At 40.2% G+C, this 27673-nt stretch overlaps 1 protein-coding gene across 5 annotated transcripts in view; it reads left to right on the top strand.

Moving 5' to 3' along the window:
- The first annotated feature begins 2109 nt into the window (after nt 1-2109).
- The window catches only part of LOC128908446 (potassium voltage-gated channel subfamily KQT member 1-like), a 516130-nt gene continuing 490566 nt past the window's right edge, over nt 2110-27673 (top strand). For all 5 annotated transcript variants that reach the window (XM_054198677.1, XM_054198695.1, XM_054198699.1 and 2 more), the window contains exons 1-2: nt 2110-2247; nt 3837-4405. In XM_054198677.1, the coding sequence (XP_054054652.1) occupies nt 4023-4405 (383 nt within the window). In that variant the 5' untranslated portion in view covers nt 2110-2247; nt 3837-4022. The remainder of the gene's footprint in view (nt 2248-3836; nt 4406-27673) is intronic.

Raw genomic sequence — 27673 nt, 5'->3', positions numbered from 1 at the left:
TAGCATTTGGGTTCCATATTATTCTTTTATGTTTCTTGCATGACTGATTAACACTTTTCTTCTAAAAGACAACTCCTGGAGGAGACAGTGATGGTGATACCAATGGAAAATGTCTTTGGTCTTGTGTTTAGGATGGTTTCTTGAGAAGTGTCACCTTGTCAAAAAGGGATTCAAATCTGCATCTCAAAAACAGACATTTCTCTGTGCCTCCCCATCCTGACCTTTTGGTTATAAGTTATCATGCTTGCTGGGCCTAGGGCTAAATACAGTGCTGTCAATGTTGGGTAGATATGCTCTGAGCATGTGGGCTGCATCAGGCACATCAAGATTAAATGTGAGCTATGTGAGGCCAGCCATAAATAAAAGCCACACTTTTGTATACATGCAGTTGCAGGGCATTATATTGCTTATATAATTTTACTGGTGAAAACTTCAGCAGTTAGGCATTCCTGAAATCGTGCGTTTCCACTTCACATAAGTCATAAATTAGTTAGGTGACTAATTGCCTTTTGAGAGTTTGACCCAAAGATGTGATATACTGTATTTGGGGGGTGGGGTGGGTGAAGGAATGAGTTCATGTCTTCCACAGTTCAGTGTGAAAAAATCTGAACACAAAAAAACTTTAGCACTTTTCCTTGATGAAGAAATAGGAGTCAGATGCTCTGGGTTATATTTCTGCAGTGGTTTCAGACCCGCTGCTATTATATTGCGTTTCCGTGTTTGCAGTGAATCTGGGTACTACTTTTCTCTCAACGTAAACTGATTTTAAAACCTAAAATACCCAAGATAATTATATTTTTTTTGGAAATGCTTTTTTCCTATATGTTTTGGCTAGTTATTTAGAGCTTGAATGGTTATGTTCAGGAGAGGTCATAGGTGAGAACAGACAACAATATTTGCATTTAGGAAATTACTATGTGGAAATTTAATACAGCAAAGAAAGTATTAATTGATGCAGAAGGCCTTTCAAGGAAGAAGCATGAGCAAAAACCTGGAGAATGAGTTCTATGTCTCTAATCAGGTATTAGTCCTCCTCAATGGCTCACCTACAGTACTGTCTGGAATACTGTATTCAGTTCTGTGCACAGTGTCAACTGAGAGGCACACAGCATCCAAGGATAATGTTCTGGAGGGTTTGATTTTTAGAGAAGTAAAAAGGTAAGACTGATCAGACTATAAGAAAAAGAAAGGAAGAACATTTTTTTTTTTTTTTAATGTCATGGAAATATTACTGGGAAACTAAGAAAGTAACTTTCTGGGATAATCTTCCCAAGGAATGAGAGGCCTCAGCTCCATGAACAATTATGATGAAAGTTGAAGACCATGTAATGGTCTTCATGTGTGATGCCATGTAATGCCATGTAAATGGCAACATTTCCCCCACTGCCAAAGCAAAAGATGAGATGGTTACCTCTGTTTCATTCTTGGCTGTGTGACTGTGGAAGAGAGGGAAGCAAGTCATGTTCAGAATGCTGGCCTTTTGGACAATAGTCTATTTTCTGTAACGAAAGGGAAAAAAGAGACAAATAGTAGTATTCACTTTCTCCTTCCTGATTAGAAAGTTCAACAATAAAATGAGGAATTTGATGCTGGAATGGTTATGTTTGGGATTCTCTTCCTCCCCGAATTAGTTTTAAAAAAAAAAAAAATAGAGCTGTAGTTCAGAAAGGCAACAACAATAGAGAACTCTGATTTTCCGTTACTTAATGTAACATAATGAAGTGCTGCTTTTGGTTTTGCCAAAACTTAGATGGAAAAAAATAAACAACTGAAGATGCCTGTTTAGACTTACCCAATATGAAAGCCTGCTGCAGAGCCGCCAGCTAGCTACAAGCAACACCTAATTCAGATTTTTAAAAGATGTGAAGTAAGGAAATGCCACTCTTAACCCATTGCAATTAAGCGTATGCAGATAAGAAAAGGACTGGGAGGGAAAGGAGGACGATCGTCAGCAAAATTAAGCTGTTGCTTGTGATTGCTGGTTTTGACAGCAGGAAGAAGCAGAAGTAACTTGTCTCTGAAATTGTCAAAACTGTTCCCCAGTTTTTTCTCTGCCTTTCCCCAGGGCAGCCATATAAGGCAGATAGAAGGGAGGGACCCTGCCTTACACAGGGTGGGACTTGATAAGCTGGGGGCAGAGTCAGGATACAGCTCCTCTCCCTGCACCTATCCAGGGAGGCTGCTGTGCAGAGCTGGAGGAGCAGCAGCAAAGAGAGGAGTAGAAGGGCACACGACGAGAGAAAGAAGGTACTGTTTGCCAGCTGGTTTCAGGTTTTTCTGTGCTTTATGTCTTACTGGGGAGATCCCCTGTTTTGATTAAACAGGCTAGCAAATGTGGTTTAGGTAGCTTTGTTGGCAACTGCTAGGTAGCCAGCCTTTGCTACAAGCACTTGTCGAGGTAGCCTCAGCACCCTGACGTGAAAGATATGGAGGGATTGTACTTCTTGTAGGTGTTTCTTATCTTCTTGTTGTAGATTGACTGGGATGAAGGGCTTTGTGTTTTAACTTTAATGTTTGGTCCCTCCAGCTTTTCATTGTTAAGAGAACTGATGAGGCAGCCGTCCTAAGACTAATGTAGAAATGCATCAGCCCACCTTACCGTGACCAGCGTTAAGAAACGAGGACATTGCAACAAGTCCACTACTCCATGTAAATATTTTGTGGAGTAACTTAGAGGGCTCTGTTCAGATGTACTGCAATGGAAGTTCGTTTACTACACATGAGGATCTTTAAGCAACAACAAAAAATAAGCTCCATTTAAAAAGAAGGGGTGAAGGCTGTCTCTCTAAATGACTCTATTCTGCTGAGACTAAAGTAACACAAAATGTGGGTGTGAGTCTCTTCTGACAGAGGAGCAGTCAGCTGCAACTCCTAGGCATGTGGGATTTATATTGCGATATGTTACAGTGCATTACAATATGACATTACAGACATAATTTTAACATTAACATCAGCAGTGCTTTGAAGTTGAAGCCACCTCTTATGATACTTTTAGTATTCTCGTATTTTCATTTTACCTGATTATTTTAAATAAGGAAGCTTTTCATGGTAGTGTGTAAGAAATGAGGCAGTACAAAAAATGACACTTCAGAAAGCCAGCTGCACTCAGTCTTACAAAATTATTATTATTGCTGCTAAGTATCTGTGTATTAGCAGCGATTTAGGTCTGTACCATGAAATATATATTGATCTATAAGAGCCTTATTTTCAATTCTGTTTTCTCTAGGTACTTGCTTGAGAGTAGAAAAGTTAGCAGCAAACATTAAATGCTTTAGAAAAAGTCAAGAATCAGTCCTGAAGTCTTTGATCTTTTCCCTTTTAACAATATTAACCTCCCAGTGACAGTTATCATTAATGGCATCCTCCGTTTTACACTTGAGAAAAATTGTTCCTGAGTACCATGGACTGCAAGATCAGATCCCATGAGCTGACTAAAAAAATTTATTCAAATCTTAAAACATTTCTGGAACATTGGCACTCTAGATAAAATCTCTTGAGGCGTAGGTGTGGAAGTTCAAAACCTCAACCTAGTGTGTTTCAGGCAACAGCAAGTTTATAAATTGCAGGAGATTTTCACAGTTCCATCTCTAATCCGGAAACTTCAAGAACTGCTCAGCTTAAAATAATATTATAGGATCAGCTCTCAAGATAACTGCTGCTGTACTAGTGTCGCACTATGCAAATAGTTTTAAGCTTCCTTCTTAATAAATGTAACTTTGAATCTTAATTTTCTTTATTCCTCCAGAAGTCATAGCCTTTTTCCTTTCCCAGCCTTCTGTTACTTCTGGTGTCTAGCATGTGTTGTTGGCTAATATGTTTTTCTGATTTAATTTCAGAGGCTGTGAGTGACAGCAGGTGACAGGCTGACAGCTCACACTCCTGTCGCAGAGAAGCTCCGTGATAGCACCAGAAAGTCATCCTATCAGCTGCTGGAGAACACCATGGGCAGGGCAGATATACAATACCTTCTTTATAATTTTAAATATTGATCAGGTTTACTAATACCTGTGCATTGTTACAGAATGTCCTGCAGTAGTGGAGAAACTGTTGGGCACGCGATGCATAACCTCTGTGGACAGGTTCAAGGCACCACTTCCCAGCTTAGCAGTCTGAATGGAAATAGGAAATCTGCGGCGTTGCTGGAAGTCAGGGGGAATTTAAGCAGTATGCAGTATTCTTCCGTGGCGCTGGATCCCGATACCCCAGTGAACAATGGATCCGGGATTCCCCGCAACTCTGAGGAAGGCACAAAGGCTGCAGCCTTGACAGAAAGTGACATCCACAAGGCCTGTACAACAAAGTGTTTCCATAGCCGTTATTTAACTAAAACTAGCACGCAGGGAGATGTCTACAACTTCCTGGAGAGGCCCAGTGGATGGAAGTGTTTTATCTATCATTTTACTGTGTAAGTACCTATGTTTTCACATGATCTTTGGTGTAAGAAAAATCTGAAACTGTCCACTCAATCAGCCATAAATTATAGTACTTGAGCTCTCAGGCTGAAAACCTGTTGCATGGATAATCCCATTGAAAGCAATGGAAAAGCTGGTTTCTCAAAGGATCAGCTGCTGTATCCATTAACATTTCCAGAGGACGGCTTTTTATTCTTCACTTTATATTTGTCTTCAAAGATGTACCCTGTATATTTGATATTTCTGAGGGGAATTCCTATGCGCTTATGGTTTTTTTTATTGCTGCCTTAGCTGCTTCACATTGTTCTAGCTTCAGACACTGTTGTTTTTAGCATGAGATGCGGAAGTGTTAGCTTTTATCAGACAAGTCACATTTTTATAAGTCCATTTTGCTCATGCTGAAGTGCCAGAACAATTAATTTGTTGGAATAACATTTAATCATGACGTTACTAATTTGAATTAATTTACAGTTGTGAACACATAATGAGTACAAATTTAGCAAGAAGGTTTTCATTATACAGTGCATATAGTACATGCAAGGAGGAAATTAAGACTTCCATTTACTCTTCTAAAACAGTGGTTAATATATTAATACAGCTGTTACTCTTTTCTTTTAGCTGCTTATAGTATCTGTCAAGTTCAGCAAGACTTCAGTTGCTATTTTGAATGCTTTTAACAGAATGATAATTTGTCAGCTGTAGAAAGGGTCCAATTGTGCTCTCACTGAGGCAAGAGGAAGTTTTACTGGCTATAGTGAATGCAAACTGAGCCAAAAGTCCTTGCTTTTATTGTAAAATTAGCATATGTCCTAAAGAAACACAGAGTGTTGAAATTACTCTCTTTGTCTCAGCTGAACTTTTCTATGGCTTGACTGAATTTTGGAAAATCCATTATCAGTTACTGCAGTCAGGGACTGCCCAGAGAAATATATGGTAATTATAAGAACAAATCGTAATGCTTTTAGTTGGCATAAAATAGACGGTCTTACTAATACTTGCTTCCTTTCACCTCTCAAAATCATATATGGGTTTTTTAAAAGGATTTTTTGATTAATGAAATTTTGTCAAGTGAAAGGATAGGGCCTCTTTCAAAGACTATGCTTATAGTATATAATAATTCCTAAGGCTTAAACAGTTGTAATTTGTGTAGATTTAAATATGTGAATAGTCATGATTTAAGCCTATTTGAGGTTAGGATTTATTAATCTTGCTAAAATGCATTTGTTTCATCATCTGTGTTGCTTTTATCTGAAGGCTGGCCTTTAATATGTACTTATATTCTGCAATGGGTATTAAAATAATAATAAAAAAAATATCTACACACCCCCCACTAGAAAATTGGAGAAAATATTGGTATTATTAACAGAAAACTCTTATTTTTAACAGTACTAGGATTCCTAATGTAAATGAGAGAATATGTAAATTGACCTCTTCTAAAAGTTTTTTCTTTGAAATTTCTTGAAAGGAAACTTTTTAAACATAGCTTTTAGACAGCATTTGTCTTAAGTATATATGTCCTAATAATTATCCCAATAACTACATGGTGTGTTCATTTATATAACAAGTTTATGTTTTGGAAAGAACATGCTATAGAACATTAAATATCATTAAATGTTGTTAAATTGATAAAGTGCTAATCTAAAATACAATTAATTTTAAAATGAGAACAATCTATAATTGATTTTTTTAAAAAAAGTTTCCCATGCTCTATCTGTGGTTTTGGGGTAATTTATGTAGAGTTCATCTGATGATGACTATTTTCATAACAAATCCAGTCTTCCAAGTATGTAGCTGATATTTGTGTAGCCTGGAGGAGCTGGATGTGCAGCATCCCTTCATTGTCCTTTTGTCCTTCATATGCCACAAAGACCACATAACTCATGTACAAACTTGTGGGAAGTTTCTATCCAAGAGGGACCGGATTCTGTTCTGATCTGGAGCCAGTTCTGCTAGAAAGAACCTAACAGACAAGTAGAGGGAACAGCAAGTGCTCCAGGAGATGACCTTCTCTTGCATTCTGGAATTACCAAAATAATCTCATCTCGTGTGGCATTTGTTGCGTGCCTGATACTTCAAGTTTCTTTTAAGGGAGTAAACTCAGGCTTCTTAACTTCTTAAGGAACTTCTTAATATATCTTAGAAACGTGAATTATTTTTGCCCAATTAAATCTGGAATTTGTGTTATTTTAGTGAATTTATTCCAGGCTAAAATTGTGGTTTCAAAACAAAATGCTTGAAGAGGTGAGTGGGTTTGCTTGAGAATTCTCCTTCCCAGTCCTGAAAAACCTTTTCACTTAGGTAATTTTCAGCTTCACTGGAAGTACTGTGAAATACTTAACTCCCAAGAACGGGTTAGAGGACAAGCTAGAATGAGGTGATGGCTTGAGAAACAGCTGTGACATGCAATAGCCATACATTGATCCTAACCAACTGCTTCTTGTGGCCTCAAGGTACTTGGTATCAATATATGTTAGAGTCCAGCTGTTTGCCACATGGTCCTCAGTCCAGAAAAAGAAGTGCGTGCCTGGTTTGAATTTGATTTCTAAACTCAGACATGCACTTGCTTAATTCATATCTGCATGTTAAGATATTACGGTATAATCCACATATTTTATCCTTTGAATGAAAAATACAATATGTATTGGTGATGAGTTACGTATGATAATGAAGTTACTTGGCAAATCCACACATTTAAGTCATTTAATTGTAAGTGGAGCCTTATTCATTTGATGAGTTTACATTTCTGAAACATATATAGATTTAATTACAAGTAGGATGGCTCAATTATAGTCTAGCATAGTGTATTCAATTGGATAAAATATCATGTTCGCATACACGTGAACAGAGTGGGGAGGTGTAAAGCCAGATAGTTTTCCTGATAATAAGATTATTGACCCCCATTTAGACGCCAGATAGCAATGATCATAAATCAAAATCTGAATCCAAGGTGTGTGCTCAAAATGCTACAACATAGTTGTGGTGGGGAATGCTGCACTGCCAAGTCTTTGCGGGCCGCCTTGGTCATAGGCAAAGGGTGGAGGTGGTCCAGCTTTTCTGCCACATTTGTAGAGGCACAGACCCAGAAGTAGGAAGGTGCAACTCAAGCCTATTGAAAGAAAAGGATCGCTATATGTGCCCCCATGTGGACTCACGCATGTAAGTAGTGACTGATAAGAGAACAGTATGGTTTCACTTGTGTTCAGGGAGACCAGGTAACTGCTTGCTGTTGTACATTAATTTGTTCTGAGTGTCCGTGATAGAGGCCACCTTCTGTCAGCCTAAGGCTGTGTCTGCATTACAGTGGAGCCCTGTACTGCACAGCTCCATCGGCTCAGGTCCCAGCGAGAAAACAACTGAGTTTGCACAAATTTGCATTGAGGCTAACTGGCCATATATCTCAGCAAGCAAGGTGGATCCATAGTACTTTTTCCCCTCAGATATGCCCTGTTGTTTTTTTACTCACTGCAGTCCAACCACCTTGTCCTGTCTTTTCCATTTCTCTGGAACACCCAGCAACTTCTAATTTTTGTCTTTTCAGCTGATGTTGGTTGCGTAGCTGAATTTTTTAGTTAAAGGCCTGAAACTTATAGGGAACCTGGGTGGGCAGCACTTGGACTGAGAAGTGATGAAGCAGAAAAAATGGCTACACTGAGTTTGGTGAAACAGGGACAGAGGAGAACCTGGGACCAAGAGACAGAAGGCTAGACTGTAGTGTCGTAGAAACTGAGACTGGTGCCAGTGATGCTGAAACTGGAGAAAAAGTGATAGCAGGCTAGCTCAACAACAAAGAGAAGTAGACTTAAGCAGGAAGGACAAAGAAACAAGGACTACCAGCTTTTGGAGACTAGAAGGATGGATAGGCACAAGGAGCTGGAACTGCGGGACAGCTGAAAATGGTCAAGAAGCTCAGAGAGCACCACTGGGAGGAAGAAGGGGTAGGAGATGACAGCTGGAAGCTAGGGGAAAGAGGGAGCGTGGAATTCATGACAGGAGAAGGAACCTTTCACCCATAGGCAACTGGTTTGAATCTCGTCCAAGTCAATAGTAAAGAAGTAGTAATGACTGTGGGGAGATACAAAAGGAGCTGTTGGTCTCAGTCCAGTTCTTAGTGAACGGATGTCAGTATCACCGCTGGAGTTAGCACAGCTGGAAGGCTTGCTGGCAGTCATTAGAGAAACCACAGGCTGGTTGAAAAGGGAGGCAAGTCTAAGGCAAGAGGGAGGCCCATGAGAGGGCCTCTTAGATTGTGTTCTCAGACCTGCCACTTTCTTGTCGTGTAACACTGCGAAAGTTTGAGAACTTGCAGCTGTTCCAGGTTACTTTGTGCTGGTTTGGCCATTTGTTGAATAAGTGTTGGGCCTTGTTCTCATTTAAAAGTTAGACCAATCTTTACAGTCCATAACTTCCTGTGGGATGGGGTGAGCTGATCTAACAGCCCGTTGCTAACAGAACACCTCCAGCTCTGCTCCCCTTATCCGCCTTATCCATTCAGCTTGCTCCTGCCAACTTTAGTTGTCCTTGGGTATCCTTGGATCACTGAGCCAGTTCAATTTAGCCCAGCAGGGAAAAGTGGATGGTCTTCTGTCAGGTTAGTAATACACATTCAGCATCTTGAAGTACTGTCCAGTGTTGTTCTCTTAGTGCTCCTAGTGGATCATAATCACCTGTTAATTTTCATATAAAATTGTATGGAATAATTGCAAAGTAACACTGCAAATAATCTGGCAAGTACTGCAGACCACCTGGTTTGACTGCAAAACATTTCACAAATGCAGAGTTTGCCTAGCAACAAAGTCTGCTCTCCAGGCTCCCTTATAATTTATGGGGAAACAACTCCTCCAAACGGTGACTCAGAGGGAATAAGAGCTATTGCTCTGAATCCTTCCTAGGGGATGCTGTCTGTCTCTCTGTGGACTGCATGGGAAAGATAAGGAGAATGTCCTCCTTAGAGTGTGGTTTTACAAGAGCTGTCATAATGGATTACCAGTACCTAAAGGGGAAGGTTCCCTCTCTCACCTTCCCGTTTTCTCTCCTGGCCACATGTTTCTTCTGCATAATGTGTGCTACTTCTGTCATTTGCTATAGCCCTCCTAAGCTAAGTCAACTCATTGTAATGGCAGAAATCTAGCCCAGCAAGAAAGTGAGTAGCTTTTGATACCTTAAGGAGTAAGGTGTCAAAAGCTGGAACCAGTAGTAGCCAGTTGGCCAAGACTGGAATGGGATGAGCGAGAGCTCTCCCTTTTGCCACCAGAGAACTGTGGTGATGGCTCAGTTGCGTATGAGAACATGCCCTAATTACCCACCCCCTCCTTCATACTGACTCCCACAGCTTCTTCATAGGGAGGCACACACACATACACGTTCCTGGCAACTTGTTGAAAACAACTCATCTAAGGAATTACTGTTGAGTAATTTAAAAGTGCATGATCCTTACAAAAATATGAACAATATCATTAATATCATTAGCTTATAACTTTGGGAGGAAAGTACAGAAGATGAAGAACATGTTTGGAAAATGGGGGCTGGCCAGCTAAGGGTTTTTTCCTTTAGAAAAGATTCTACGTACAGAAGTCTATGTCACCATGAGTAATACAAAAAGAAGAGTTCAGATTATTGGGACAAATTAAAAATTGCAATTTTCTCTTAATGTTCCACTGCAAACTTTGCTTTCTCATTTTTTTTCACTTCCCTCAACTTCATGTAAGAAATGCTGTAGTCGTGTTCTGTTAATGCAATTGAAGAAATTAAGAGTAACCATTCTGGCTGATACTCCATTTTTGTTTGGCATACAGCTGCTGCTGATGCAAAGAACATTAAAAGGCAAAAATATAAGGTTCTAGTGGTTGCTTTTAATGACTGTGGGGCACTTGCCTGCATATCTTTTGGTTCTTTGGCTGTAGCAGCTCTCAGTGAAACTAATATATATAGCAAGTAAGCTAGCATAGTGTTCTCCTGCTTCTGGTTTTGTCTGTAAATGGAGCCTATAGCCCATTATTTATAACTGTTTATCTCAAAGGGATCGTCAAATTCCCGTTTCTATTCCTTCCCACAATTATCTCTAGAATGCAAGCAGATATTTTGCTTTTTCCAATGATGTGATTGTAATATGACCAACATGAGCAGCAAGTAAAGTTCAGAGTAATTATAAGCATATGACTGCTTTCGAGATTCTGGTTTTGACCTTGATGTCACAGCTTAGGTCTGGACATGATGTGCTTTCATAAGGGTAAGTTAGGGCTTTTTAAAATTGTTTTTGTTGGATTCAGGGTGTTCCTTGCCAGCATAACAATTACTTATTTGGACATTTTATACAGAAATTAAACTGATGAGTTTTACAATTTAGAACTGCAGTAGTTACTTTTCATCTATATACAAGCTACTAAGTTGATGTATTGTCTATGATGATAAACTTTGGGTACCAAAAGATGAGCAGTATTAAAGGGAAGAAATTCAAGAACTATTAGTTTTATTAAAGTGGAATGTCCTTTTTACTGCTGAGGCTTGCATGTTCAACTGGATAATATGATGGAACAGCTTAAGTTGCTAATGGAGGTGCACTAATATTAAACAGAATTATCTTTAGGATTTGGTGAACTCCCAAGATTGGGCTGTTCTAAAAATACATGGGGACAGTTATTAATTTTTAGCCTCTTTTCCTAAGGAAATGAGGTTTATGCAACCACACTGTCTGAGTGCGTCTGTCTGAAAGCGCCTTACCAACAACTTTTCAGCCAATTGGCAAGTTTCAGCTAATATTGACAGAGGATGAGACATGTCAGAGATATTAAGTTTCTTCACATTTTGTTAAAATAAGCATTTGGATAGAGGAGAGATAAATTAATAACCCCAAAGATGAAAACAATTCACTTTGAGCTCAATTAGATTGTTTGGCACCAAAGAGTCTTTTCAGGAGAAAGATGTTACGAAAGTTCCTAAGGAAGAACTTTCATCTGAGCATACTTCACTTTAGGCAAAGAATAACCTAACCACAGGGCCCAGAGCCACAGGCTACGTAAGTTTTATTTTCATTTTTTTGAAATTATTGATGACTTTTTCCATCATTTATGAAAGAAATTCAATCCATCTTATTCTAGAAGCTCAACTTTGTAATAGACTGTGCAATGAATATGCATTAATGTCCCCACAGGCTAATGTTGTTTCTATAGTGAAACCATTTGTTTCTATAGTGAAAACAAATACTGTAGTGTGGTGTTGATATGCTGCTATTGATGGAATTTGGTTATGCTTTTGTGGAAAAACCCTCTGTTCTTACAGAAACCAGCAAAATGAAAAGATGTTCCTTGATGTTAACATTACAATTGCTCATTAATTTGTGGTAAGAAATTCAAGAAGAAAAATGTTTCAGATGTCTTCATAATAACCAAGCTGGCATTAACTTCTTAGTGAATGTATTTGCACAGCATCGTTATATGCATTTATTCTTTCCCTTTTTTGATACTGAACCTAAGAAACAATAACTAATGTGAGCATTACAAAAGTTGGTGTTATTTTGTAAGTGGTGGTAGTAATTTCCTGTCCCTGTGGAGAAGAGTCATAGATCACATGCCTAAACCTACTGATATTTTTGTCTCACAGTCAAGGTCGATGATAAATGTATCAGAATCATAAACACTGATGGTGAAGTCATGATGATGAACTGTTTCTGTCAATGTTTAAAGAACTGATTAGGTCCCTTCTAGAAGGTCTTAGTGATACAGAATTAAAATGTAGGCTTGATTCCTGTGTCCAGGAAAGGAGAGGACATCCAGACATTCTGGTAACAAGACATATGGAGAGAAAAGCAAAAAAGACAAGCGCAGCAGGAGAGACGTTAGTGGAATATATGGGCACGGGGGCTTAAATCCTAGGAATGGCAGGGCGCTGAAAAAAGGTTTCTGTAAGATCAGAGCTTCCGGCGATTGGAATGGATGCATGAATGTAATTTGTCAGTTCTGGACTACTGCCAGCTAAACTTGGAGAAAAGGCAAAATCCAAATCTTAGTGCTCTTTAAAGAGCAACAAATATGTTAGGCTGTTAAATGCTTTTAAAATGTGAAGTACTTATTACTAATAAGAGCTGTGGTTGTTTTAAAAATAACAAATCTTTGGGCAGTTGATTCAGAAAGTTGGTTTGAAGTGGGAGATCTTTTTGTATGATGTGTGGCTCATGCTGTGATTTGAACAGCACTGGTATTTGCTGTTGATTCAAACTAGTTTGTGATAATATACACATATGCAGGTGAAAGGTCGCAAGAAAAATATTGAATAGTAGTGTGTATTTGTAAATTACTTTTTACATTTTCTAGGTCTTGTAGAAATATTAACTCGTTACTTCTGATTGGAGCCAGCTGGACAACTTCATGTTATGTGCAATTTGGCTATCAGGCATTTCTGGGTGCAACCTAGAAAGAGCTGAAGAAAAAGCTGAAAACAGATATCCTCAGTATGCCCATGTTATAGGTGGAATTTTCCTTTGGTTGAGCACCTCAGATCCCTGAAAATATTTTATTCTGAGGCAAAACAGAAAGTCAGATATGCCCAAACTGCCTGCCAGGCAGGCTGCCTGTTAGTAGAGTCCAAAGCTAAGCAAGCTTCCATTAAAACCTGTTTGGTCTCCTTCTCCAGTTCTGTTGAAATGAACACGTTCCCAGACTACTTTCTAATTTTAATATATTGGTATTTTCAATAGAAAAATTGTTCCTTTACCAAAATTTCCAACCAACTTTAATTTATGTATGGTCACATATGTATAAGCACAAGACATTTCGACAAAACATCAAGCCTCAGGAGCCTGGAAATAGATCTATGAGAGAACTGAAGGACATCAAACCTTGCCTATAAAGGCACATGGACAACCTCCTCTTTATGAATTAGTCAGAAACTCCTTTGGACAATAAAAACATGCAAGCACCAGGAATGAGGTTTTATTCAGACTAGCAGGAATGTTTTATAGACGCACATTCAGCATAAGACAGTATATTCCCATTTAGAAGACAGTGAAGTGCTTCATGCACTCAGGAATGAGAATATTTTGCACTTTTATCGCATGAAATAATGGAAATGCTGTCCTTAATTTTCCTGCCACAAAATAACCACTTAAAATAAAAAGCAGCCCATGCCTCTGGAGCCCCTCAGAGAACTTTCTGTTGATGAAACTCATTTATTCTCCCTAACAACAGGCTGTCTTAAAGGTATTGATCTCTGTTGGACAGCTCTGTAGTCTATCATCAAGAAAAAAGCTGAAGCTCCAATGGGTGTAGTTGCACATGGATTTAGCCTCAATCCAAGCATCTCTCTTTCTTGTAATTTAACTCCAGCTGAAGCAACTGGATTTCTTCTGTCCTAGTGTGTTAGTAGAGCAGAACATTTTGGCTTCGCATGTTGCTGGAGAAAACAGTAGATAGGATAAAAAAAAATTATGTAAGAAATTTTTAAAAAATATGTTTTGGATATAATTTGAACTAGAGACTTATATAAGCCATCTGCGATGAAGGGCTTTCATATAGTGAAGTCGGTCATAGCAGCTTATTTTTGATGAAGGAGCACAGCAGAGGAAAAACATGTCTGGTTGTGTTAAAAACATCAGTGACCCATGATCAAGGCATGTAAATACTACAGATGTAGTCTTCAGGTTTCAGTAGCTTTTCTATAATTATTTTTGTTGATTTTCTTCTACTATAGTGCTTGCATTTTTCTAAAAATGTTTTCCTCTCTAAACACAAGTTTGCAGAGTCAATTAAGTTTGGCAAGACCAAAAGGCCACAAAGCTACTATTTTGTATTTGGTTGCCAAGGAGTATATCTCTGTCTACCAGTTTATAAGTTTGTCCCCTCCTCACCCATCTTTTTTTTGTTGTTCAAGAGATAACGTTCCCACAAGCATCTCGTATATCAACACTTCAAGTACGCTTATCTGCAGTAGATAAACACAAAAAACACATGCACAGATAGTCTTTGCTAGAAATGGCATTATTTGATGCAAAACTTAAAAGGAGGAATGATTAATACTTCTCCTTTGAGAGCTTTCATTAGGCTTGTCTTCCATGGAAAATGAGATTGTTATAGCACGACCTTGAAAGAGTTCACCCTCGATAAAGTACTTGACATCATTTTGCTCTCACTGTTGTAGCTAACCTACTAGTTCCAAGTGTTTGTAGGCTTCAGTAGAGCATGCTTATAGCCAGTTAGTCTATTAAACAGCATTTGTCCCTAACAACAGAAACATGTTTACAGTTGCACTATCTACTCTCCAAAATGAAGCACTGTTTGGGAAAATTGGGACACAGAGAATCAATCATTTGTAATGTTTAACCCTACTTGATCAACTGTCCAATGCACCAGTGCTGCTTATTTAAATTTGTTAACGCATGAAACAGATTTAAGAATGATAGTTTAAAACTATTGATGAAAAAGCAGTTGTATTTTGTTGTATGCACGAGGCTTAAGGAATTTAGGAGAGATCAAGAAACACTGCAATTTAGTGTACATTAGCAAGACTTCTCTTGGGAAAACATAGCACTTCCATCTTCTGTTGGTGTGAACTGTGTTAAGTGAGAATCCAAAACCAAATGAGAAATTCTCAGATAATCCTCTTTCCTCTGATAAGTAAAACCTTTTTCTTTTTTTATTTTTCCTGTTCAAAGAGAGAGCAAGGAAAAGTCTGCAAATAGGTGCTGAGGGTGAGTTATTGTCTTCAGAAATGTAAAAAATTGAAGGAAAAGCAAGCCAGGTGTTTTGAGAGGAAATACTTCTCTTCTTAGCAACTATATGGTAGAAAAAGAAGACAGTATTTGCTGAAGTAATAGCTCAGACAATGGCTTGACATCCTCAGGAACCACAGAAAGACTCAAATAGGACTACAAAATACTGAAAAGCAGCTCCTCAGTTATTTTAAGATAGGAAAGAGTAGACAGCTCTACTAGTTGGTAATTATTTATGCCTTCTTATTAGCTCCTTCCCTTTAGGAACTGAACAACAACCACCAAGTGAGGTTGTTCTCTGTTGATGTAAATAACTACTTGCAAGCAAGTAAACAATCACAAGCTGTTTTCAGTCCCTTGCAGCACAGAGAACTGCCCATTGCAGGAGAGGGTATGGATAGCAGGCAACCAGAGAAAGCCAAACTGGCAGCTGGTGGGGAAATTGCCACATGACAAGCTTTAAGTACTTTCATCCCAAGCCAACAATATTGAACTCACACCCATCCACTTATCCTTCCTCTAAGTATCCCAGAAATCTAATCAGAAATATTTAGGGAGAACCCTGGTCCTGGTAGTCACTTGATGACAAGTTAACTCTGGTAGACTTTGCTATTGCATTTTGAGGAGCAGTTTGTTTCTCAAACCAAAACATGAAATGAGACTTAAAGACAAACCAGTGGTATTAGCAGTGAGTCTTGCTAAAGGTTTGTATGTGGTACCACATATTAAACTACTGTCCTGCTCTTTATAGGGGATTTGGCGCTCACCCAAGATTTTTTTCTGCAGTATGTTTGAAAAGGTCATTGGTTAGAGCTATGTTTAGCATCCCAGAGGCTGTTAGGAGCAATCCACAGGGAGATTTCCTGATTGTCTAAGAGGCAACAGAATTGTAGCTTGATGAATTCTGCAGATCAGTTGGCATTTAATTAAGCCATTTATCTTTATAGTTAGATTTTTCAAAACTGACCTGCATTCTGGTGCATAGCTCAGTGACAGAGATAGTAACCTTAATAAAATATGAAGGCAGTATGTGCTGACTGCTGGTTTAAAGAAATCAGAGTGAGAAGTAAATGCTGATCCACTGTATTAGAGAAAAAGGTGCAAAAGGATTATTTGTTTCTGTGGGAATGGATTTACTTGGGGAGCAGGGAGGACTTGACCTTTGTTTCCGCTACTTGTCTCCAGCACTTTTGTCATAACACAGATACCACTTGCTCACCCATCTTAACCCCATGGCTTCTTTCCAACAGACTGTGATGTGCACTAAGAGTATAAACAGCTCCAACACTGTGGCAGGGGTGTCGCCAGCAATGGCTAAAACCTGTCTCTGCTGCAATAAACCATGGGTCCTGAATGGCACGTCAGTGGTCTCAGTTTCAGCTCTTTCTGCTTCCCCCTCTAGAAACCACATAGCCAGTGAGAGGGGAGAGCAGTCCCAGCTGCTTCATGCTGAGGTTGTGCCCACCCATGAACCTGTGTTGAGTGAAAGGGAAATTATATACTGTAACATCACTGCCTGGAACAGCACCATTTTGGGGTTTGTATATGGTTTTATATCTGCCTTAAAATGCTCCTGTTGCTTTTGCCATCTTCAGTCTATCTGACTCCGGCTGATAATACCAGTAACTATCCCTTATCTGTTTCAAGTTCAATGTTGAACACTTCAAATAAAGAATGGGAAGATCCACTCCATATTGGTTGTGAGGAGTAGTAATTAGGTACTTGCCATTTCCGCTCACTTCAGCAGGCTTTTCTGTCCTCGTGGAGATGACAGGCTGCAGCAGCCCACAGACTGTACAGCCTCAGGTCTAGGTCCTCTGTTTGGGATTACTTGGAAAAAAGGAAGAACAGATGTGTTGGAAATGTAAAGCGTCTCCAGTGGGGGAGGTTTCCAGCAATTTGGGGTGTTGTGATCAAAAACGAGCTCTTAGTATTGGGAAGGCCTTGGTCTGAGGCACCTCTTGCACTCAGAGGAACCTGTCCTCTGGGACTCAAAACTGTGTGGTGTAAGACTGTCACAGAGCTTGGAGGAAGCTGATAGAAAATTGTCTTGTTAAGTACATACCTGAGCAGTAGGACTGAGAGTCTTGGTTTATTCACTACTTTCAGCTGAAAGAGATAGTACTGGAAAGGCAGAGCTTTTTACTGAGATTATACACACTAGAAAGAAATATTTGTTTCTGTATTCTGGATCTTCAATATAATAACTAATGATGCATATGCTCATTGAACATTTTCTTTCATGTTATTCATATAAAGAATGAAATGTAGAAAGTCTTGAATGGTGTTTCCCAGTGACACTTGGAGTGTAAGGGACAGTAAAATATAGTTTTTGTTAACACAAAGTGGTTTGTTCCGCCTACAAAGGACTATGGAACACAACGGCAAAAATGGCACCCTTGCTGAAACTTAATTTCCATACAATTAGGGATTATTTTTGTATGGTTCTGTGGGGTAGCACAGGGAACACAGAGTGCAAGACATGTGCTGGTCAGGTGGCGGTAGGGAAGATACAGAGCAGGATGCAGCTGCAGGCAGATAGGAGCAGAAGATGTGGAAGGAGATGCTAGGTGTAAAGAGAAACTTGAGAGCAGAAACGCTGCTATTGGACTGCAGGTTTCCTGAGATTCTCCCTGAGGACTTGTTGCTCCAGGACACGACAGCATACATGCACTCACTTGAAACCAGTTAGACCAGATACTGCTACCACAGCAGACCAGAAAGCACCCCTAGCATTTTAGGCAGCTAACCTGTGCTGAAATAGTCTGCCAACAGCCGTTCCCAGGCTAACCAGTTCAAAGCTAGCTCGGGTTCACCTGTTTCAGCTCCAGTAACATCTGTCTAGACATGCCCATGTCAGTGTACCAAAAGGCTGACCAGAGAAAACAGAGTATGTTGATGCACTCAGAGTCCTGAGAGCAACCCTCTTCCTATCAAAGTGTGTCCCTGGACTTTGCAAAGGTCTGATTTTGGAGGGGGACTTGTAAAAAGACTTTGTTTTAGCTTCATGCACATTGTCCACCATTTCCCAAGAATGTTAGTCTGATCCATAGCTCTAACAGTTGATGAGGTACTGAAACTTTCCACAAAGTGGTCAAGTGTCATGGGTTTGGCCAAATTGGCCAATGGCAGGCAACAGATGTTCTTCCCCCTACCTCTCGCACACTGAGAGGAGGAGGAGAGATAGAGATTTACGAGTTTAGGAGAAACTAAGCTACTTTAATGAAAAGATATCAAAATATGTTAGTATTGGCAATAGTGAATTTAATAGTTTAGGAGAAATGACCATTTATGGTTATAACAGAAATTAAAGTGAGCTGCAGGTGTTACCTGCAAAGCAGGTTCCTGTTGTCTCCTGTTTGGCATCTAAAATGGTGTCCAGAATTCACTGTCTAAAAGTCAGGCATTTTAGTTGCAAAACTGTGGAAGGAAATGAGATGAGAAAACACACCATGAACAGAAAAGAATCTTTATCATCAGAACAAGACAACAGAACCACAAGAAAATAAATGAGCAAAACCCAATCGACCGCTTGAGGCACTCAGAGATTTTATTTTGCCATGGCCATTTTACACATTAGCTTCCCCCCTCATCATAGCCCTTTGCGAGAGTTTGTGGAGTTACTCTCCCTTCATATAGAGGAAAATATAGCACTCCAGACCTTTGACCAAGCGTATATTGCATGCATCAAATAGCACTTCCGAATGGAAATTCTTGTATATAGGAAGAACATCTTAAACAGGTTACAAAGATTAAAACTGGCATATCTCTTCTTTTCCTTTTTGCCTTTTTTCTCATCATAATGAACAAACTGAGATCTGAGCAGTCCCCAGCTGCTTTCTTCAGTCTGAGCCCCACTCTTAATTTCTTAAGAATCTTAAAGCAGGCTTGATTTCTAACATATTTGTTTGTCTCACACTCCCCAAAATATTCTCATTTTGAATGATAGTCACATGCTAGCAGTCATTCAGTACTGGCAAAACTGGGTCAGATCATGGGATTTGTGCTTTCTCTCACTAATACATCAGGAAGCAAAATGATCTTTAGCAGTCTGGGTGATCTGCTGGTAATATGTCCCCTAATTCTGCTCAAGAGGTAGATGGGCTGCAGTCACTAAGTTAGGTTTTGCGTGTGAAGGAGAGCACATTCCTGCTGTGGGCTACAACCTATTTTTGAAATGCCTGAATCCAGTGGTAGATAAAGCAGCAGGATTTTTATAAAGGCTTTCATAAGATTATTGTGTAATTTTGATAACCTTTTTATTTGTAGGAATTTTCTCTCCTGTGTGTGCATATTGATTTCTATTTTTTTTTTTATTAGAAAAGGTTGCATATACTCCTCAGATGTTTTTTTTTTTTAAAATACTAAATCCTTAGGTACCAGTACAGTTGATAGAGTCAACAGTTGAAACAGCTGTTCAGCAAGGAAAACCTTAGACTAACCTACACCATGGTAAAATCACAGCTGTGAAAAATGATTTGTATGTTCTGGTATCTAATAGTACAGATCCTACCAGGCAACCTAGGGAGAGGCTCCTCATTAATCCAAGAGATATTTTGGAACTGGGAGGACATGATCAACCCCAAGTCTTGCCTTGACTTTTGTAGCATTTTTTTGTTACTCACTTAGGAAAACTCAATTCGTAGAATCATAGAATGGTTACAGTGGGAAGGGACCTTAAAGATCACCTAGTTCCAACCCCCCTGCCATGGGCAGGGACACCTCCCACTAGACGAGGCTGCTCAAAGCCCCATCCAGCCTGGCCTTGAACACTTCCAGGGATGGGGCATCCACAGCTTCCCTGGGCAACCTGTTCCAGTGCCTCACCACCCTCACAGTAAACAATTTCTTCCTCATATCTAATGTAAGTCAATGATCTTTCAGTTTAAAACCATTACCCCTTGTCCTATCAGTAGACTCCCTGATAAAGAGTCCCTCCACATCCCCTTTACACCGTTGGGGTAATAAATAGCAGCTGCAGCCTAAAAGAGCAGGTGGGCATTCCGTAAACACAGTTTCATATCTCACTGAAAGGCTTCAGTATAAGACAGTGGATTTAAAAACAATTCTGCAAAAGTGCCCGTTTCAGTGCAATTTGAAAGCTTCACATGGAAGTGGTAACATAATGTTACAGTGCTGTGGCAGTGTGTCCCTGTGTCCTTTTCCCCACCCCCCCCCAACCCCGCTTAAGCCCTAACCACCAGTAAGGGTCGTGATGGCTGCGGGACTTTGGGGGATGGATGCCAGCATGGTAGCTGAAGGCTATTTGGTACAGGGACCCAGATCTCTTGCTGGTATGCAAATATAGGTCAATCATCTTACTTTATAAGTAGTGGAGAGCCCAGGGCCTGTTGAGCTCTCCTGCACGGCAGCGGGCTCCACACCAGGATCTCCCCTTGAGTAGGAGCACCTCTCAAGGTTACTCCTCGAGGCTGAGAGATTCCTTGCCACAACAGATCCTCAGTAAGTGACTAATAGCATGCTAAACTCTGAAGCTTCACTAAGATTATATCTTAGATTGATTGTGCACATATAATCCTTTAGACATAAACCATTGACTAAATCTGGGACTAGGATTGGATCCAAGCACACCTAGACTCCTCTCTGAGAAGGGGTTTAGAAAGCAAGGGGGTTCATTCTGAACCTTGACTCAACGAAAGGGTCTCCCTGACAGTTTTGTCTGACCCTGTCCTCTGTGCAGTAAATAGTACCTGAGTGTACCTTGCCATCGAATCTTGTTAAACCACTGTTGCATTTACCATTGAACTTTATTAACTCACTGTTTTATATCAATAAAGTATATTGCCGCTTCTCTCTTATGACTGAAGAGCATCGCTCCATCTGCGAGAAGTGCAGAAAGGAGATCAGTAAGATCAGTTAGTTGTCCCCTGCCTGGCCAGTGAAGGTTGGATGCTGGCGGTTCCCCAAGGACTGGAGACTGGGAGTGTGGGGGGCTCCCCAGCGCCAGCTGGGCAGGACCTTGCAGCCAGACCCCATCGCACCACATGAGCTAGGGATCAGGGAAAGACAGGGGGCAGCCAGGGCAGTGCCTGGATGCATTGGTCATCTCCCTGGGGACTGGGACGGACTGAGGTCAGGCCCTGACAAGGCCCTGACAATTGTCTGGGTAATTATAAGCAGTTTTAATGTCTATTAACGCTTTTATTCTCCCCATCTAAATTGCCTATCTGGAAAATAAATATGGGCTTCCCATAGGATAAAAGGGAAAAATCATTAAGATTGTTTTAGGATTTAGGACACTGGCTGATTTTATCTTTCAGCCAAGGTGGGATACGTAAGAAGAGAACTTTGTTTTTATAAAACACAGCTTTCTCTGGTGGCAAACTACTTGCAAGAATGCTGCCGTTGCAGTTTGCTGCTGAGCTGTGCAACAAACTGATACCTGCTCTCCCCTCCTACAGCACGTGTCCCTAATTCCATACAAATTATTGTATAGTGTTCTTTTCTAAACCTGTTGTCTCTGTGCTACAGCTTTGCTGTGGTTAGAGATTACTGGAATAACATCTTTACTACCAGTTCATGGCATGCTGGTTGACTAGATGAACTGCCTTTGAAATAAGCTTTCTTTGGGTGTTTTTGGTTTGGTTTGGTTTGGTTTGGTTTGGTTTTTTTTTTGTTGCTGTTCTTGCTATTGGTAATTGTAGATTTCCTTACTCACTGATTAATCTGTGGTTATCTTTGACTTTGTCCTCACTGCAACTTAGTCTGTGCCCACCTCATGTGAGCTGCCCTCATGCTTATGGTTCATTCGCTTCTGTCAATGCTTAGCATGGCTTTTTATCACTGGGACCAAGAAACCACCGATTTCCCCATCATGATGTTAGTTGCTAAAGTCTCCTGGTGCTTTCTGGCATTCAGGCTGAATATCAGGCATTCTGATGTTACCTAGCTGTTTCTGTGCCAGGCTTGTTATTCTTCCAGGTTCCAATAAACAGGCTGTAATAATTTCTCATTTTTTGGAATCAGGGTCAAGAGTCTCAAGGCCATTCATCCCTACTTTGAGCTGTCTCAGAATAGCACAGTATGGTACTCTGGTACTGCTTAGAGCTGATACTGTCCTTGCCTGCCTTGCTCTGAATGCCGGTCTCAGGTGTGTCTTCACCAATAGCTTTAACTTTCATGTGCTGCGTGGGTATCATTGTGTTGTGTCATGCAGTTGGCAGAAGTGACAAACATGGTCACTAGATGTGGGCACTTCAGTGCTTGAAGTTGTTAATAGTGTAGTGTAGAAAGAGAAAAACTTTCTGCTTGAGATTACCAGGAGGGTTCCAATCTGGATTTGGCAAAGGAGATTATTGAAACTGGAGTATATCCAGGCACTCTGAAGCAAACCCTTCCCCTCTTACAAAAAGCAAGTCTTAAATCTTTTATGACCAAAAGTGATCAGCAGTAATTCTACATTTCAAATAAATGCATTTTATATGAGGACATGATATATCCGTAGAATATCCAGCCTATCCTATGCTAGTAAAATGATGCCTTTGTTATTCACTGGGAAGGAGTGACGCTCACTGGCCAGAATACATAGTGCCATAAATTAACTGAATTTAAGGGGTCCTATGAATGGTTTTAATGTGTGTATTGGAAATGGAAAACAGGGGAGAGGGGGAGAGACAGGGAGAGAGTCTCAACAAATAAATACAGGAGGGAAGCAACAATTAGGTGGAAATTACAAAACTTGCAGGCTGTATTAGCAGCCTTTGGATAGTTATAGTTCCCTTAGTAAATAAATGGCACCGATTGTTCCTCCCTCATACATCCTTATGCACATACACGTTTGCTCTGTGTATCACCTTTTTCTCACTTTATCCCTTTTTTTTGAGGTTTACAAATCTGGTTACTTTTTCTGAGGCCTAATAGGAGATGTGGTTGAAGATGTAGTGATAATACCTGCAGGGTACATAAGAATATCCAGTTCTTCTCTTTGCATAACTTAGAATGGAAAAGAAGAAAAGGTGTAAAGTGCACTGTCATCCTCAGTAACTTGATAGACAATACTTAGAATGTGAATTACCCCTGGCTTTCTATTTATTGCTAGTGATGACAGTAAAAGAAGGCAAAGGGATTTTGAAAGGAAGTAACAGAAATGGCAGGGATCTGGAAGAAAGTAAAGGGCTGTACTCAGAGGAGGCTTTCCATATCTTTATACATGCATTTTGCCTAGAAATAAGATCTGTAACAATGGTAGGAGTGGAACAGCAGTCTCATAAGGAAGATGAGAACAAACAGACTGACTAGTTCCAAGAAGTGTTTGGTAAGTGTATGCTTGAGTGGTTTACGTGGTTATCTGTGGTTATTTCGGGGACGAGCCAAATTCCTGTGTTCCCGTGACTATTGACTGGACGATGGTCTGTGCTTTAAGAGATCCAAGTTCTATAGGCTTTTGACACTGTACTTATGGACAAGCCTGTTCACCTCTTTGTGTCTTTCTCCATTTATCCATCACTGGGATTGCTAATTGGAAGCAAAAGCTGTCAGGATGAAGAAACAGCCTGGTGGAGCACAGCATCTGATGGAGTGGGGTACTCAGTGCCAGTGAATGCTTCTGTGTGCTGAAGTACTCCTATCATATTAAATGTAATAAGAAAAGGAGAATCCTATAACCCTGTGTACCTTAATTTTATCTCTGTATTTTCGTTACATGGAAAGCAGTTCTGCTGTGTTTAGGAAAGGCTAAAGATTTGCATATCCCCATGCCTACACTCTTTTACTATTGTGAACTCCTTATCAGCTCGCTCTTTTCCATTTGACAAAGGCTGGCGTGGGTTTCAGAGTCTCTTGTTCTCAACACTTTGCTCTGGTTTTCTTTTTTGAGAGTGTCACTCTCCAGCAATAATGCCTACAGGAAGAAAGTGGGACTTTTGCCCCCTCTGCTGGCTGGTTTATCTTTGATCAGTGTAGTAGCTCATTAAAGCAACGTATCAGTTTTATTATGACTTGGACAGGTCTCTCTACCCCCTATAACGTTTTCGTATTCAGAGAGATAAACATTTGGGGCTGGAAATAAAACTGCTGAATAATATGCTCACAACATATGTATGTTGAAGTGAAAGAAGTAGAAGGATTGGGTGATGGTCATGAGACGATGGCTAAGATCTGTCCTGTGCTAAAAGCACTGATAGCCCTTACTAAGATGTGTTATCTAGATCTCTGTTCCCTTTCACTTTTTTTTTTTTTCTAAAGGCATTTCAGCCCCAGGTATTTGCCAGTAATGAAGAACTAGAAATCATTAAGATGCCCACCACAAACACATTTTTCTTTGTTAATACCATCAAAAATGGTGAAACAGCTTCCTGAATATAAGAGACTCAGGGAAATCAAATTTTGATTTTCAGTAAGCATGATAAACATGTTGCCTATTTGGCTCCTCTCCTTTACTCCTATCAGCACAGGTTTGGCTTGGTCTCTTACACGGTGCTGCTGAATCTTATGCCTTTACCAGCTGGCCCTCAGCTAAGACGTATCCAATGTGCAAGGGCTGCTTTCCTTGGGACTCTTCCTGTGGACCATTTTCCTTGCCAGAGAGAAAGGCTTCTCCCGCATCATGGGAAGTGCTGCTGGCCTTCCCGTGCAGGCCATGTGTTCCAGGCATGGCCCCATCCTGGGGACCTCTGCCAGAGTCAATCCCTGGTGTCCCTGCCTGTAGGCACTGGGGAGCTCAAACTAGGTCCCAGCCCTCCCAGCACAGCCCCATTAGTGCCGAGCAGAGGAGAGGGCTCACTTCCCTCAACCTGCTGGCCATGCTCGAATGCCTTGGGAAATACGAAACATTAAATATAAATGTGCTAACTTAGCTGCTTGATATTGTTGAACCAAAGACTCATTCATATTCTACAGTTTGCAAAAGTGTATGGTTTTGCTTCATGTAATGACTGATTCTCCAATTTTATTAAAAAGGGTCATATGCTGAATTTGGACTCTGTGTTGGTTTCAGGAAACAACTACATAAAAAAAGATGCAGATTTTATCTTTTTCTTTTTCTTTTTTTTTTTTTTTACCTAACCTTTCTGGTAAGAGACTTTTTTGCTTCACTTTCTCTTGCATCATGCTTTCCCTTTGACTTTAGATATTAAAGTTCATATTCTGCTAATTCTCAACTCCCTTTTTCTTCTGAGTTTACAAAGTGTACTGTATTAATTGTGTGGCTTTCTTAATGTGTTCTGCTGCGAGTCTAGAGAAGAGTAAGTGAAAAATCCTGGTATTTATAGAGATGAAAGAGGGAGTTTCAACACCATACAGTAGAATGCAGCACTGAAAATTCTGTGTGAATGACAGCTGACTTAGTGTATCTATACATGGAAGTGTTAGACACCATACGCAGGGAATAGTTTGGGACTAAAAAGTAGTATAGCCCAATTAACAGAGCATTGCACCAGATCAAATCATAAGATATTCCCTAAAAGCTAATAATTAGTTCAGATATTGAGCTGTGTTAACACAATTATGTTTCATTTATGCTGTATGAAAAGCCTGAACACGGATGGTTCCACTACAGTGCTGGTGTAGTTGGTATCGTCTTGAAAGTTTCTTCAGTAATCTCCAGTATGGGAAAGTCCAGTGACTTCCACCAGCATAGCTTTACCATATTATTTCAAATTTGCATTGTGCCTCTCTGACTGGAGTTCAAATAAATAAATTCTAGACTGCAATTAATATTCCTCCAGTTTCGCAGTTACAAACACTTGATAATAGCACACTTTTGTTTGCTACTATTTTAGAAATTCTGTCTTTGTATCCCATATCTCTTGTATCTTTTAATTTGAATTGCAATTACACTCATACATGAATTATAACTACATTACAAATAAGCCTTTTAGAGCCTCTCAAAGTACACAAGGAAAGAAATTTTTCAAAAACTTACTTGTGTACTTCCATATTAATCAGGTTAAGTGCATTTAAGTGCAAGAATGCACAACAGCAGATATCAAATGGAGCAGTTACCTAACCAGCTATCAGATACTGTTCACCTGCCCTCAGCTCAAAAGGAACTAGAAATGGGTGCTGACAAAAAACCCCGTATATGTTGATTAGGAACTTGGATAATCCATGTTAAAGGTCAGTCTTAATAGCATGGATCAGGATAGGTAGATACTGAATAAATGCACATTTGATTCAGAGACAGTTGTACATGTCGAGATCTAACTACTACTTAAGAAATTTGGTTATTAATGGTGGCCCAGATCTTCTCAAATCTCTACTTGTGGGTAAGAGTGACAGAGCTCTTCCAGAGCCATACGAGTGGAAGCAGGAATTTTTTTATATCCTCAAATCCCATTTTAGGCTTGAACGAAGTCAGCTGTTGTCTGTGTGGCAGCTGAGAAACAACCGTCTCTCTTTGTCTGTCTTAGCATATACATGCAGTTGACTTGCAGCATGTGAAAGACCCGACCAAGCGTGCCAGTTATGTGAATGAGAACTGTTTTCAGTGTTGATTATCCTCTGTTCAGTGTTCCTGGGGATCCTGAGGCAGTCTAAAAATCTGAAGCATTCCTACAAGAGAAAAGGGAAAGCTGAAGGGTCCTTGTGTGCCCGTAGATATCCTCATTCTCCTGTTTCCCCTGGTTCTAGTCGTGGTTTGAATGTGCTGCATAAAGAATATTGGCTCTGTCTGCCCTCCATCTGAGGCAAACGTATTCTGGGTCTTTCCGTACCCAAGTAGTTCTTTGCAAGTGCTAAACTTGAATCTATGTTGTAGGTAGCTTTGTCTCCAGTCTTCCACCATTCCCTGTCTGTTGGACAGACCTTGGACCTATGTTACAGTCATGTCCCTTGCTGTTCTTGCCTGGGCTTCTGGAATGGATGCTGGGCCTGCCTCCCTGTTGTCCCTAAATGAGGGTTTTTCACACGGTGTGCAAGAGCCAACCAATACACTGAGTTGAGATATTTGGTTTTATTTCAGTTCTGCAGAACTGGGTGCCGGGCATTTAACAAGAGCTAGTGCACCTCACGTTTCAAACTGCCCAATGTTTATAATGATGAAATACAGCCGATCGGTCAATAATGATTCATTCGCCACTCGTAACTATACATATGCACCTAAGATCATGTTTAAAACATTTAGGGAGGTTACCTGATTAGCATGCTCATTATTCACAAAGGGGTGTGTATTTTAGCATTGTAATTACTCAAGGTTAGTTTGGGATACACTCTTGGCTTGAATTTGGTCCAGAAGTTATATTTTGCTATCTTATGTCTAAGTCAGCAACTGCAAAAGAACACGTAAGACGCATCATTGTTTCATTTCACATCCTGTTCAAGGTTAGGTAGGTTCCTTGATGCCTCAACCAAGTCCCACGTGAAACTTCTTGATAAACTTTTAACTTTGTTTTACAGCCGTCATCCCTACTTCCCCTTGTACGAGAAATCACCGAAAGGCTGGTGGAGCCGATGGCTCTCACCACCGCTGCCCTCCTTAGGCATTGCACATCTGCCTCCTGGTGACTTGGGGGATGGCCTTGCCTGTGCCGTTGTCACCCTTGGTGCCTGACCTCTTTAATGGAATCGCCTCACTCTCACTGCTCCCTCTGTGTATGTACACACA

This window comes from Rissa tridactyla, chromosome 1 (assembly GCF_028500815.1).
Source record: "Rissa tridactyla isolate bRisTri1 chromosome 1, bRisTri1.patW.cur.20221130, whole genome shotgun sequence".
In the NCBI taxonomy this organism is placed as follows: domain Eukaryota; kingdom Metazoa; phylum Chordata; class Aves; order Charadriiformes; family Laridae; genus Rissa; species Rissa tridactyla.
The sequence above is the reverse complement of the archived record's forward strand: the minus strand, read 5'-3'. Positions and strand labels throughout refer to the sequence as shown.